This window comes from Mesoplodon densirostris, chromosome 18, assembly GCF_025265405.1.
Source record: "Mesoplodon densirostris isolate mMesDen1 chromosome 18, mMesDen1 primary haplotype, whole genome shotgun sequence".
NCBI lineage: Eukaryota > Metazoa > Chordata > Mammalia > Artiodactyla > Ziphiidae > Mesoplodon > Mesoplodon densirostris.
The window spans coordinates 47072725-47084793 of record NC_082678.1 but is presented as its reverse complement, the minus strand read 5'-3'; the positions used below and the strand labels follow the sequence as shown (position 1 = coordinate 47084793).

At 52.3% G+C, this 12069-nt stretch overlaps 1 protein-coding gene across 1 annotated transcript in view; it reads left to right on the top strand.

The window, feature by feature from the left end:
* RAP1GAP2 (RAP1 GTPase activating protein 2) overlaps positions 1 to 12069 on the top strand; it is a 178857-nt gene that overhangs the window by 78072 nt on the left and 88716 nt on the right. The window contains exon 2 of the mRNA XM_060082924.1: positions 1345 to 1429. Within this exon, the coding sequence (XP_059938907.1) occupies positions 1345 to 1429 (85 nt within the window). The remainder of the gene's footprint in view (positions 1 to 1344; positions 1430 to 12069) is intronic.

Sequence of the window (12069 nt, the reverse complement as noted above, 5' to 3'; positions counted from 1 at the left end):
GGTCCAGGAATAAAGGAGGAGGAAGGCAGGTGGAGGTGCAGAAAGGGGGATTGGCAGGGCTGAGGTTAATGGGGTCACATGGATCCTCCACCAAGCCAGATGTTCACACAGCCTCCTTACCTGGCTCCCTGGAGGACAGGTGACAGGGACAGGCAGGGGCTGTGCCAGGGTAGCTGGGCCTGCCTGGGCTGAGGGGAGCCAGGCTGGGTTGGTGTCTGAGCCCCAGGGCCAGGGTTTCCTCTGGAAAGACGGAGGGCGGGGGTCTGTAGGGAACATGGCTTCTCTCATGAAGGGGGCTTGGGGTTGGAGCTGTCACCCGCATTGGCAGGACATGGGCTGGAACAAAGTACAGAAGCATTCTCTCCAGGTGGCAGTGGGGGTCCTTTGGTCATTTAAGTGGGACCAGGTTGGGGGCTGACTCTTGGCTGCTTCAGGGTGGGGCTCTGGAGGAGCAAACAGTTGCAAAATTGGGGGCTTTGTGGCTCAGCCTGGTCTTCTTAGGCTCTTAATCCTGTTATCCTTGCCTCTCCCTCCTGTCCCAGGATATAGCCAGGGCACGTCCCGGACACCAGAGTCCCTCGTCCGGAGACTCCCCCAGGTTCTGCCCAGCTGGCCCTGTGCGTAACCATCGCTCTGAAGGCTTTTCCGTGGCACACATTCTCCCTACTGATTGGACTGTAAACTAGCACTCCCTGGTCACCAGCAAGGGCCAGATGGAAAGTGGGGAGTGTGTGAGAGCAGCGGACTTGTCGCAATTGTGTTGTCATGGTGACACGACTCTGTTTAGCTGCCTCTCCACGGTCCTAGCCCACATGGACTAAAATAAGTTTTACCTGCAGCATACACAGCAGGCAGCCCTGTCTTCCCAAAGTCTGACCAGGGCGTGTGTGTGTGTGTGTGTGTGTGTGTGTATGTGTGTGTGTGTGTGTGTTTAGGGACAAAGGGGTCCCCCCAGGGAGGATGAATTGAAAACGTTTACCCCTCTCCCCTTCTTTTCCTTCCCAGTCCTGTATCTTTTTAGACCTGTGGTTCTCAGAACTCAGCATCACACTCACCTGGAGAGATTGTTAAAACACAGATTCCTGGGCCCCGTCACCCGGGAGTCTGGTGTGCACCTGAGAATGTGCATTTCTAACAAGTTTCTGGGTGATGCTGATGCTGTGGTGCAGGAACCACACTGGGAATAGCTCTGCCTAAGATTTTAGCACATCCTGGCAAAGAAATGCACTGGCTCTATTTTCTGCATGTGTTAGACTGTGTCCTTAAGCCCAGCTGCTGTTAGAGGAGAGAGGGGAGGGGCAGACAGGCCCCCACTCACCTCCTCTGTGTTCTGTGGCCTAACAGGAAGCAGGAGCTGGCCAACAGCTCGGATGTGACCCTCCCAGACCGGCCGCTGTCCCCTCCTCTCACTGCGCCTCCCACCATGAAGGTAAGAGGCTTCCGGCTGGTAAGTGGGGAGGGGAAGTGGGTGGGGAAAGTGCTGTTGCTTTGGCCCCTGGCCCAGCTGCTTCTGTCCCCATGGGGGCCTTGGAGTGTCTCCACACCTCTGAGGGCAGCGTCCACTTGAGATTACCAGTGTAGGAGGAAAGTGTGATTGTGAGATTCAGGGGTGTCAGGGGGCGGTGAGGAAATAGACTGGGGCTGAATGGGGTGGGCGGGATCCTTGGTGATCAGCGAGAGGCCTTGTGGAGCTGTAGGTTCCGGCACAAGGGGCCCAGGTGGGAGTAAGTGGGGACACTCAGAATGCAGCTGGGAGCCTTACGGGGCTACTGCCCAGAAGGGCTGCCTGGGGCTGGGGGTGGGAAAGGAGGGGTCCTGTGGGCTGGGACCCTCCTGGGACTTGAATGGCACTTGTGTGCTGCTCTACCTGCCTCTGACTGGCCTCCTGGGCTGGCCCTGTCACCCTAATCTCTGTGGGAGTGTTGCCTTGGAGGTTCTGGGAGCCAGTAATTCTTTCCCTATTAGCACTTCATTCCCAAGTCTCTTTCCTGGGAGACTGCATCCCCCGACCCTGAGGGGGCTGCATCCTCCCTACACCGAGCTCTCCCCCTTTACTGTTCAGTCTTCCTGGCAGGATGGCCACATGGGCCTGAGCTGGCCCTCAGGGAGGACTTTGGTTCAGCCAGTAATCCTGCCTAGGCAACAATGCACCTCCCTCACACTTTGCCAGGTGAGGACTAGCTCTGAAGACGTCACCTGAGTCATCTGAGGTCCTGGGGTTCTGCTACAAGGTGACTCACAGGGAAATAATTAGGTATCTCTTTCCTGGGAGTCCCTGTTGTACCCCCTCTTCCCTGACCTAATCTGTTGCAAAGTGATACCCTCAAAGGAGGTAGATAAAAGCCATCTTCCCATTATCACCCCCCACTGAATGCCTATCACACACAGAACTGAGGGGGAATATCACAGAATGGCAGTCAGAGCCTGTCCTGGTTGAGTTAGGAATGCAGGAGTGAGTAGGGTGCAGGGGCTGACCTAGAAGACAGCTCTGCTGTCCTCCTGGTGGGGTACCCAGGGGCATTGAAAGCCAGACCACCTTCGTCAGCCTAGTCACAGTGCTGGCATCCGAGTCAGGTGCTGGCGTGGCTTGTTTGCACAGGGTATTGCTGAGACATATCGCCATTCTGAGTTTTAGTCCCTTGGTCTGCAGAGTTGGGTGTGGGATGCTTGTCTCTTTGCTCATGGATGGCGGGAGTTTGCAGGGAGGAATTCTGAAAGTCTCCTAGGAGGAGTCACTGAGTTCTCTTGGCAGGCTTTACTTATGTGCTCATTTAATTTACCCAACACCCAATATTTATTTGAATGTTGCGTTAGTCAAGACTCTTGGTGGCAAGTGACAGAAACATAACTCGCTTTGGCTTAAGCATAGAAGAAAATTTATTGCCTTTGTAATGGCAAGTATAGACTCCAGGCACGGCTGCATCTACGAAAACCGTCTCTTACCATTTCTCTTCTGTGTTTCATCCTTTGTCAAGCTCTGGCTCTGTGGTGGCAGATGGTGACAGTAGATCCTACTTGCTAAGTAACTCCAGTGGAAAGAAGAGTATCATTTTTTCCCCAGTAGTTCTAACAAACGTCCCAGGGAGGAAGCTCATTGGCTGGGCTTAGGTCACATGTCTATCTCAGAGATGGAAGGCTCTGATTGGCCAGACCTGGGTCTCTTGCCCACCGTGTAAACCAGCGGTCCCCAACTTTTTTGGCACCAGGCACCGGTTTCGTAGAAGACAATTTTTCCACAGACTGGCGGTGGTTGGGGGGGGGTGGAATGGTTTCGGGATGATTCAAGCACATTTCATGTATTGTGCACTTTATTTCTATTATTATTACATTGTAATATATAATGAAGTAATTATACAACTCACCATGATGCTGACAGGAGGTGGAGCTCAGGTGGTAATGCGAGCGATGGGAAGCAGCTGTAAATACAGATGAAGCTTCGCCCGCCACTCACCTCCTGTTGTGCGGCCCGATTCTGAACAGGCCGCGGACTGGTACTGGTCCATGGCCCGGGGGTTGGGGACCCCTGGTCTAAACTGTAAGAAAGGATAATGGGGGAGGGGTGGCGGTTTAAGGAAAATTGAAGGTGCTACAATGAGAGGAAGAGGAAACGGATGCAGGGAAGGCAAGACCAACAGCTTTGTGCTACACGTGCTGACCATGTGCCCGGTCTAGTGCTGAGCACTGGGCACCTAGTAGCAACAAGGCAGTATGGTCCCTGTTCTCTTGGAGTTTTTCATCCAGCTACGGAGACAGAAGTTGAAAAAATAATTTCAAGAATGAGGAATGGACAGTTAGGTGTGATGAATGTTCCAAAGGAGAAGCACAGCATAGCTCGGACAATATAAGGTCTGTGGAGGGGAGATCTAATCGAGCCTTGGAGAGGGTCAGGGAGGGCTTTGAGGAAGTGATGCTTAAGCTGAACCCTGAGAGTGGAGTAGGAGTTAGTGAAGCAGAAGTGCAGTCAAGGTGGAGGAGAGTGTTCTAGATGCTTGTCACTCAGAGTGAGGCCAAGAGACCAGCTGCACCTGCCTCATTTGGGAGCTCCTTAGAAATGCAGACTCTCAGGCCTCACTGCAGACCACTGAATGTGGATCTGCATTTTACGAACATTCCCTAGTGATTCACGTGCACATTACAGCTCCAGAAGCACTGCGGTAGGCTCCGTCCTCCCTGAGGCAGGAGAGACGTTTATTCTCGAGGAACAAGGATGGCTAGAGCGCTCACAGTTAGGGACAAGGAGGCAGACCCGTGGAAGTTTTGCTCAAGGTTTTGGGCTTTATCCTAACTAGGGGCATCGAAGTCATTGAAGATTTTAGTCAGAGGAGTAAGGTGACAGGACTTTTGCAAAGTCACCCTGGCTCGTATGGAGGATGTGTGGGACGGAACGGAGTGGAAGTGGGGTGAGTTGGGAGGCCACTGCAGGAGTCCAGTGGGAGAGGACTGACTCTGAAGGGCCTGCGGCCACCTGGAAGTGGTCAGATCTCAGAGATCTCCCAGGAGGTGGATTGGTGAGATACGAGGATTTGGGGAGAGGTAGGAAGCAAGAATGGTCCCAGGTTTGGATCAACCGGATAAACGATAGAGCCATTATCTGAGAGGGGGTGACCCAGGAGGGAGGATGAGGATTTAAGTTCTAAGTGCTGAGTTGGACATGCTTGAGACACCAATGGGGGTGTCATTGAGCTGCTGGGTATTTGGGGGCCAGGCTCAGAAGAAGGGTGTGACTGGAGATAAAAATCTGGAGTCATTTTTGTAGAGATGGGAATTGAAGCTGGGGATGGAGGGGTGGGTGGGTTGGTGAACTCTCCAGGGAGAGGATGGAGTGAGAAGATGGGAGATTCTGGGGGTGGCCTCCCCAAGGAAAGGCTGGTGTGGATGAGGCTGGGGACATGGTGAGAGGGATGGGCAGATGTGTCAACTACGGTGGAGAGGCCGAGTACCATGTGGAGCTCATGGTGGCCTCTGGGGTTAGTGTCCTGGTGGCTACTTAAAGCTACGATGCGGGCTTCCCTGATGGCACAGTGGTTGAGAGTCTGCCTGCTGATGCAGGGGATGTGGGTTCGTGCCCTGGTCCGGGAAGATCCCACATGCCGCGGAGCGGCTGGGCCCGTGAGCCATGGCCGCTGAGCCTGTGCGTCCGGAGCCTGTGCTCCGCAACGGGAGAGGCCACAACAGTGAGAGGCCCGTGTACTGCAAAACAAACAAACAAACAAACAAAAACTACGATGCTCATTTACCTCTCCCCAGCCTGCTCAGCACAGAGGGAGCAGCCGTGTCGGGACTGCATTTACCAAGTCATGTTGTTAGCCCAACGCGTCCCTGCGTTGAGTTCAGGGCAGCGACTGCGTCCTGTTCTGTGGGTTCCTAGTTCTGGTAGATGTTTATGGTGTGTTGACTATTCTGGAATCTAGGTTGGAGGAGCAGGCACTTCCCTTCCACTCCTCTGGTTTTGTCTGAATCTCCTATCCCAGCAGACCCTCTTTCTCCAGGTAATACTTTTCTAAATTAAGCCAGAATACAGGGACTTCCCTGGTCGTCTAGTGGTTAATCTCCGCGCTTCCACTGCAGGGGCCACAGGTTCGATTCCTGGTCGGGGAAGTTCGCATGCTGCACGGTGCAGCCAAAAAAAAAAAAAAAAAGCCTGAATACATGTGTTCTTCAAGATGTGGACTGAAGCCCCCTCCTTCCCTATCCGTTTCACCTGTGGAGTCACCTGTGCAGGTCTGGGCTCCTGCCTGCGATGTCCTCTCCAGGGTGGGATTAGGCCTCTGCTTTGCTGATACCTCCCAACTTCCCCAGGTTATTACTGCACGTCGAGGTCTGAGACACTGAGGGTGGAGGCTGGAATCTCTCCAGGGTCACTGGCCCTGGAGCTCCATCAGCACCCCCACCCTCCCAGCATCTGGGCAGTGGAGGAGGGTCTCACTTGGTTCCCTTGGCAGTGCAGGCTTGGGTTAGGGGTGGCAGTGAAACCCCTTTGGTATTGATTAGCTTGGGAGTAACAAAATGTCAGGGATGGGTGATCCATTTCCCTTTTTTAAAAAATTAATTAATTAATTAATTAAATTAATAGTGTGTTGGGTCTTCGTTTCTGTGCGAGGGTTTTCTCTAGTTGTGGCAAGCGGGGGCCACTCTTCATCGCGGTGCACGGGCCTCTCACTGTCGCGGCCTCTCTTATTGCGGAGCACAGGCTCCAGACGCTCAGGCTCAGTAATTGTGGCTCACGGGCCCAGTTGCTCCGCGGCACGTGGGATCTTCCTAGACCAGGGCTCGAACCCGTATCCCCTGCATTGGCAGGCAGATTCTCAACCACTGTGCCACCAGGGAAGCCCGATCCATTTCCTTTTTAGGGAAGCTGGAGGCCCGGAGGTGGGAAATGACTTGGCCAAGGTCCCATTGAAGATAGCTGTGTTCCTCCTGTAGTCATAGAGTAAATTTAGTTCTAAGACCCAAACCATTTTTGATAAGATGCTCTCATCCCACCCCACACACCAGGGACAACCTCCTCTAGTTACTTCCCCCATTGGGAAGGGACTGCTGGAGCAGAAGCTGGCCTCCAGCCCGAGAAGCACCCCCCGCCCCCCAGGCCCCTGCCCTCTACTGGCACGCCTGCTGCAACTGGTCCTTTACGCCCCCTTCTCCACCTCATTGCTTGTGGTTTTCAAAGGAATTTTTTTTTTTTTCTCGCTAATATGAAACTGAGAAAAAGCCACCAAAGAGACGCTGAGCAGATGGGCAGAATGAGAGCCCAGTTCCCGACCAGAATTCAAGCTGTGGATGGCGCAGGGTGGGCTGGGAGAGGGGCTTGGGGCTGTCTCCCTGGGAATGCTGTGGATTGTTTCCAAGCCCACATCTTTTATGATCTGGTTTTCATGCCCAAACGGATCACCAGGCACCAAGGAGAGCGGGTGTGTGCCCAGCATTGCGCTAGGCCCCGTGTGGTCCAACTGAGGCCGCCGTCCTCGTCCCTCAAAGAACCTGCTGTCTTCGGGGGGCCTTAACTGAGCAGGAGAAACCATATGGCTGAGCATGCGACAAGCTGCAGTGTGTCATGTGGCTTCTCAGTGGCAGGGAGAGGAGTGAGGATGGCTTCATGGGGAGGTGTGGGGGGGAGTTGGAAGGGACCCTAATGGCAAGCACAGGGGTTGAGCGACCCCCTGGGACCAACCATACAACAGCCTTTTGGGCTTGAAGGGGTTGGGATTGACCCTCCTGATTCTTTTCCAGCTCACAGTAAGTGCACGGGGCGTTCTATCGAAGGTGGTGATGCTGGGACTTGGTGTGTCCTTGATCTGAATTGTCACACTCGTCTCTGGAGCCCCACCAGGCCTGGGCTGGCCCGGTCGGCTGGGAGGTGACCCTTTCTCAGCCTTCTCCATCCCGCTTTGTGCCAGTCTGAGGGCAGCCTCCTCCACCCCAGACCTCCTCCTTTCCCGAAGAGAACAAGGAGGGCTGGGGTGCCCGCTGTGGGGGGAGCAGAAAGTCTCATGCCTGTACTTTGCCCCCCTGGTACTTTGCTCTCCATCACTCACCGATGCCCTCGAAACCCTCAGTGATGGGTCAGGCACGTGCAAAGTCCCCACACGTTGGGGAAGACAGAGGAGGTCAGAGGTGCCTTCTCTGCACTCCCTTCATTCCCTTTGTGCAGAGCTGTGCTGGGTCTCGGCCTCCTGCCCTCCCAGGCTCCCGAACTGTCCACCGGCCACTTTCTGGCCTGGGTGGGGAGGTGCTGGGGTTTCCTTTCCAGCTTGTAGCACTGCCCCAGGCCCGATGCCATCTCTTACTTTCCCTCTGGTTCCTGCCCCCTGTCTTCTGTTCTCACTGGGAAAAGAGACCACCCACCTGCCTCTGTCAGGGTTGAGTGAGGGGGTGTCAGCCCCCGTCACACCTACCAAGTTTGTATGGACGAGGTGAGGAGGCATTTGTGGGAAGGATGTTGGGGCCCCTCTTGGGCGGAGGCAAGAAGGGCTCAAGGACACCAGCAGGGGCTTTGCTTTCCCCTCTTCAAGAAAGCTCTGCAGTGGGGGCATGACAGTCGGGACAAGCGTTTGTTGCGGCCCATGACCACCGCTGCAGGAGGTTCAGCTGGCTTTCTTCTTGGCGTCCTAGGAGAGCTGTCTCTGGTCCCCACACAGACCCAATTTATGTCGCTGGTCCAGATGCTGTCTCCTCAGGAACCACTTCCCAGGAGGCCTCTGATTTCATACAGGCCAGTGGACAGGGGAGCCCAAGGGCAGTGCAGATGCGAGGGGAGCTTAACCTGGCTCTGCATCTGTCGGGGGGCACCTTGGAGGCTTAGAGAGCCGGGAGATGTCTGTGTGTGCACCACCTGTATGAACCCACCCCTCACGTGTGCACATGTGTATATCGTACCTGATTTTGTTCATTGTTTTTTTTTTCTTTTTGCTGTACGTGGGCCTCTCACTGTTGTGGCCTCTCCCGTTGCGGAGCACGGGCTCCGGACACGCAGCCTCAGCGGCCATGGCTCACGGGCCCAGCCGCTCCGCGGCATGTGGGATCTTCCCGGACCGGGGCACGAACCCATGTCCCCTGCATCTGTTCATTGTTTTAAGGCCAACTAGCCTACACTTCTTGCAAATTACTTTAGGTGTAACCGGATTTTTAAAAATTTACATACATTGAAATGCATAAATCTTAACTGTACTTTTATTAATGGATACACCCATGGGACCCATACTCTGATTCAGATAGAGGACCCTTCTCTTCCCCCAGAATGTTCCACTATGTCGCTTCCTAGTCAATCCCAACCCCCACCCCTCGGGAAGCAACCAGTATTCTGATTTTTTTTTTTTTCCACTGTAAATTAGTTTTGCCTGTTCTAGAACTGAATTTAAAAGGAGTCACGGGGACTTCCCTGGTGGTCCAGTGGTTAAGACTCTGCTTCCAGTGAGGGAGGCACAAGTTTGATGATCCCTGGTCAGGGAACTAGATAAAAATAAATAAATAAAAGGAATTACATAGTCTGTACTTGTTTGTGTCCAGCTCAGCATAATATCTGTGAGATTCACCCATGATGTAGAGTGTATCAGTAGTTTATTCCTTTTTATCCCCACTGTATGAATACAGCACAGTTTGTTTATTTTCCTGTTGAGCGACATTTGGGTTGTTTCCAGTTTTGAGCTATAATGAATAACCAAATGCTCTGAATATTCTGGTATAAGTTTTGTTTTGTTTTGGACTTGTGTTTTCATTTCTCTTAGGTAAATACCTAGAGGGAAATGGCTGGGTCAAAGGGGAGGTGAATGTTTAACTTTATATGAAACCGCCAAACTTTTAGCCAGGTGGTTGTACCATTTTATGTCCCTACCAGCAGTGTTATGAGAGCTCTGACTGCTTCACATCCTTGTCAACATTTGCCATTGTCAGTCTATTTAATTTTAGCCACTTGAGTGGGTGTGTAGGGAGGGATATTTCATTGTGGCTTTAATTTGCATTTGTCTGATGACTAAAGACGTTAAACACTTTCTCATATGCTTGTGGACCATTCTTACAGTTCCTTTGCCCCTCCTCCCCCTTTAAAATTGGGTTGTTTGTCTCTCTGTAGGCATTCTTTACATATTCTAGATACAAGCTCATTCCTTGTCTTAACAGCGTCTTTGATGAACAGAAGTTTTAATTTTGATGATGTCCAATTTATGGACTTTTTTTTCATTTTGTGTCTGTAGCTTTCTTTTTTTTTCTTTTCTTTTTTTTGCGGTATGCGGGCCTCTCACTGTTGTGGCCTCTCCCGTTGCGGAGCACAGGCTCCGGACGTGCAGGCTCAGCGGCCATTGCTCACGGGCCCAGCCGCTCCGCAGCATGTGGGATCTTCCCAGACTGGGGCACGAACCCGCGTCCCCTGCATCGGCAGGCGGACTCTCAACCACTGCGCCACCAGGGAAGCCCTGTAGCTTTCTTTGCTTATTCCATATCACAAAGATTTTCTTCCATATTTTCTTGTAGAAGCTGTCTAGTTTGAGCTATAGATCTTAGATCCATCTCAATTTAATTTAATTGTGTGGCATGATATAGGCATTGTTGGGCAGCAAGCCTTATACTGGCCCAGCCTCGAGAAGAAAGAGCCTGGAGTCAGTGACAGAGACATCGATGGTTTAATGGACAGGGGATCTTACATGTCTGAAGCAAGGTCCTGGAGTGACACCCCACTGTGTGAGGCAGACGAGGGCAGGACAAGGCAGCAGTCTTCACTACTGGAGGGGAGTGGGAGGATACCCGTTATAGGGGGAATTGACTTGACATCAGGTTGGCTTATTGGTTACCAGGGAAACCAGCAGAGGAGCACATCCTTCACCGCCCCTTTGCCCCTTTGATACGCTATCATGGTGGAGGTGTTCTGATCTAAAGAATAGAACTAGCTGGGTTGGGGGGGCAAGTATGTAGGCATTTACTGATTAGGCTCTATGACTAAGAGGGAAAGTCTGTCAGGTGAGTAGGGTGTAGGTGAGGCAGGGACTGGTTGAGCAGGGGTATGTATAGTGAGCAAGAGAATAGCCATCTTGAGTGGCCTGATGGTACCGGTATCTAGGTCCATTTATTCCCATATGGATATCCAGTCATTGAAAAGACTTAGGGTTGCTTTGGTACCTTAGTCAAAAATCCGCTGGCTATATACATGCACCCATGCACATGTATGGTTGTCTCTGTAAGCCGTGATGTTTCTCTAGATCAGGGCTAGCAAATGTGTGACACTTGTGCCTTCCCACCAGCCTTCTGCCCCCATGGCAGATGTTAGTAATGATCATGGCACCCTTGCCCATGAGTTTAGATGTGGATTCAGAATCCTCTCCAACAAAGCCCTGCAGGTAACCACCGCCAGTCATTTGGAGCTGACACTTGAGATGAATTGCTTCTGGCATCTCTGATTGAACTTGGCGGAAGAGGTTAAGTTGTTTGCTCGATGTCCCACAGCTGGTGAGGGCAGGGCCAGGATTTGGACTCAGGTCTGTCTGTGTGGCTCGGAAGCCTGTGCTGTCTTAACCACACTCCAGACTGCTTTCCGTGAGTCCTGTGAGCATGTTACTTAATCTCCCCGACCTCCAGTTTCTTCCCCTGTCGAATGAGGACAGTGGCCACCGGAGAAGCGGGTGTGAGGAGTAACGAGGGAAACCGTGACGCAGCTAGTGGGGTGCTTAACACATAGTGGGGGCTCAGTAAGTGGTTGTGATAATAATGATGATCATTATGATGGTGATGATGGTGATGATGGTGATGATGATGGTGGTGGTGTTGATGGTGATGATGATGGTGGTGGTGTTGGTGGTGATGATGTTGATGATGATGTAGTTCTTGCCCTTGAGAAACATACAGAGGGCTTCTCTCTAGGGAACTGGAAGCCACCAGCACATGAGAGTCCTTTGCCTGTTCCCATGGAGCCTTCTGAACTGGAGGCCCCAGGGGGTGCCCTGCCTCCTAGAAATTGCTAATGGAGCCCAAACCTCAGGCTTTGGCCTAGGCATCCAGTTCACTAGGGCCTTATTCCTTCTCTCCTTTGTTTCAGGGGAACAGGCCAGCTGGGCTTCTAGAATGGTCTCTCTGGGAACCCTACCTCTCTCCTTTGATTCTCCAGCCCATCTCCCTTTCCCTCTGACAGGCCACATGGTCTCCCCCATCAGGGAGGTTAATCCAGTTCCTTTGACCTGGACCCAGATCCCTTTGAGGTTCTTCCTCAAAAAGGTGACACATGTGGAGTAGTAGTTAAGAACACAGTTTCTGAAGCCAGCTTGCCTGGTGTAAGGCTTTGCCACTTCCTAGCTGTGTACCGTCTCTGGGACTCAGTTCCCTCATTTGTAGAGTAGGGATATGAGAGTACCTGCCGCGTGTGGTTGTAATGGGGATTGAGATGATGTACGTTTATCACCTAGAGGCACGTGGCGTGTGCTGCAGAACTGTTAGTACTTATTATTCCTCCAGAGAACAGCAGTGCTCGGAGGCAAAGTCTGGAAGGAAGTACACTGATTTTTCTGTTGCTAATATAGTTAATATAGTTATAGCTAATATAGCTAATATAGTTCCTCCTCAGGACTCCCTGATGCCCTGTCTGGTACCCAG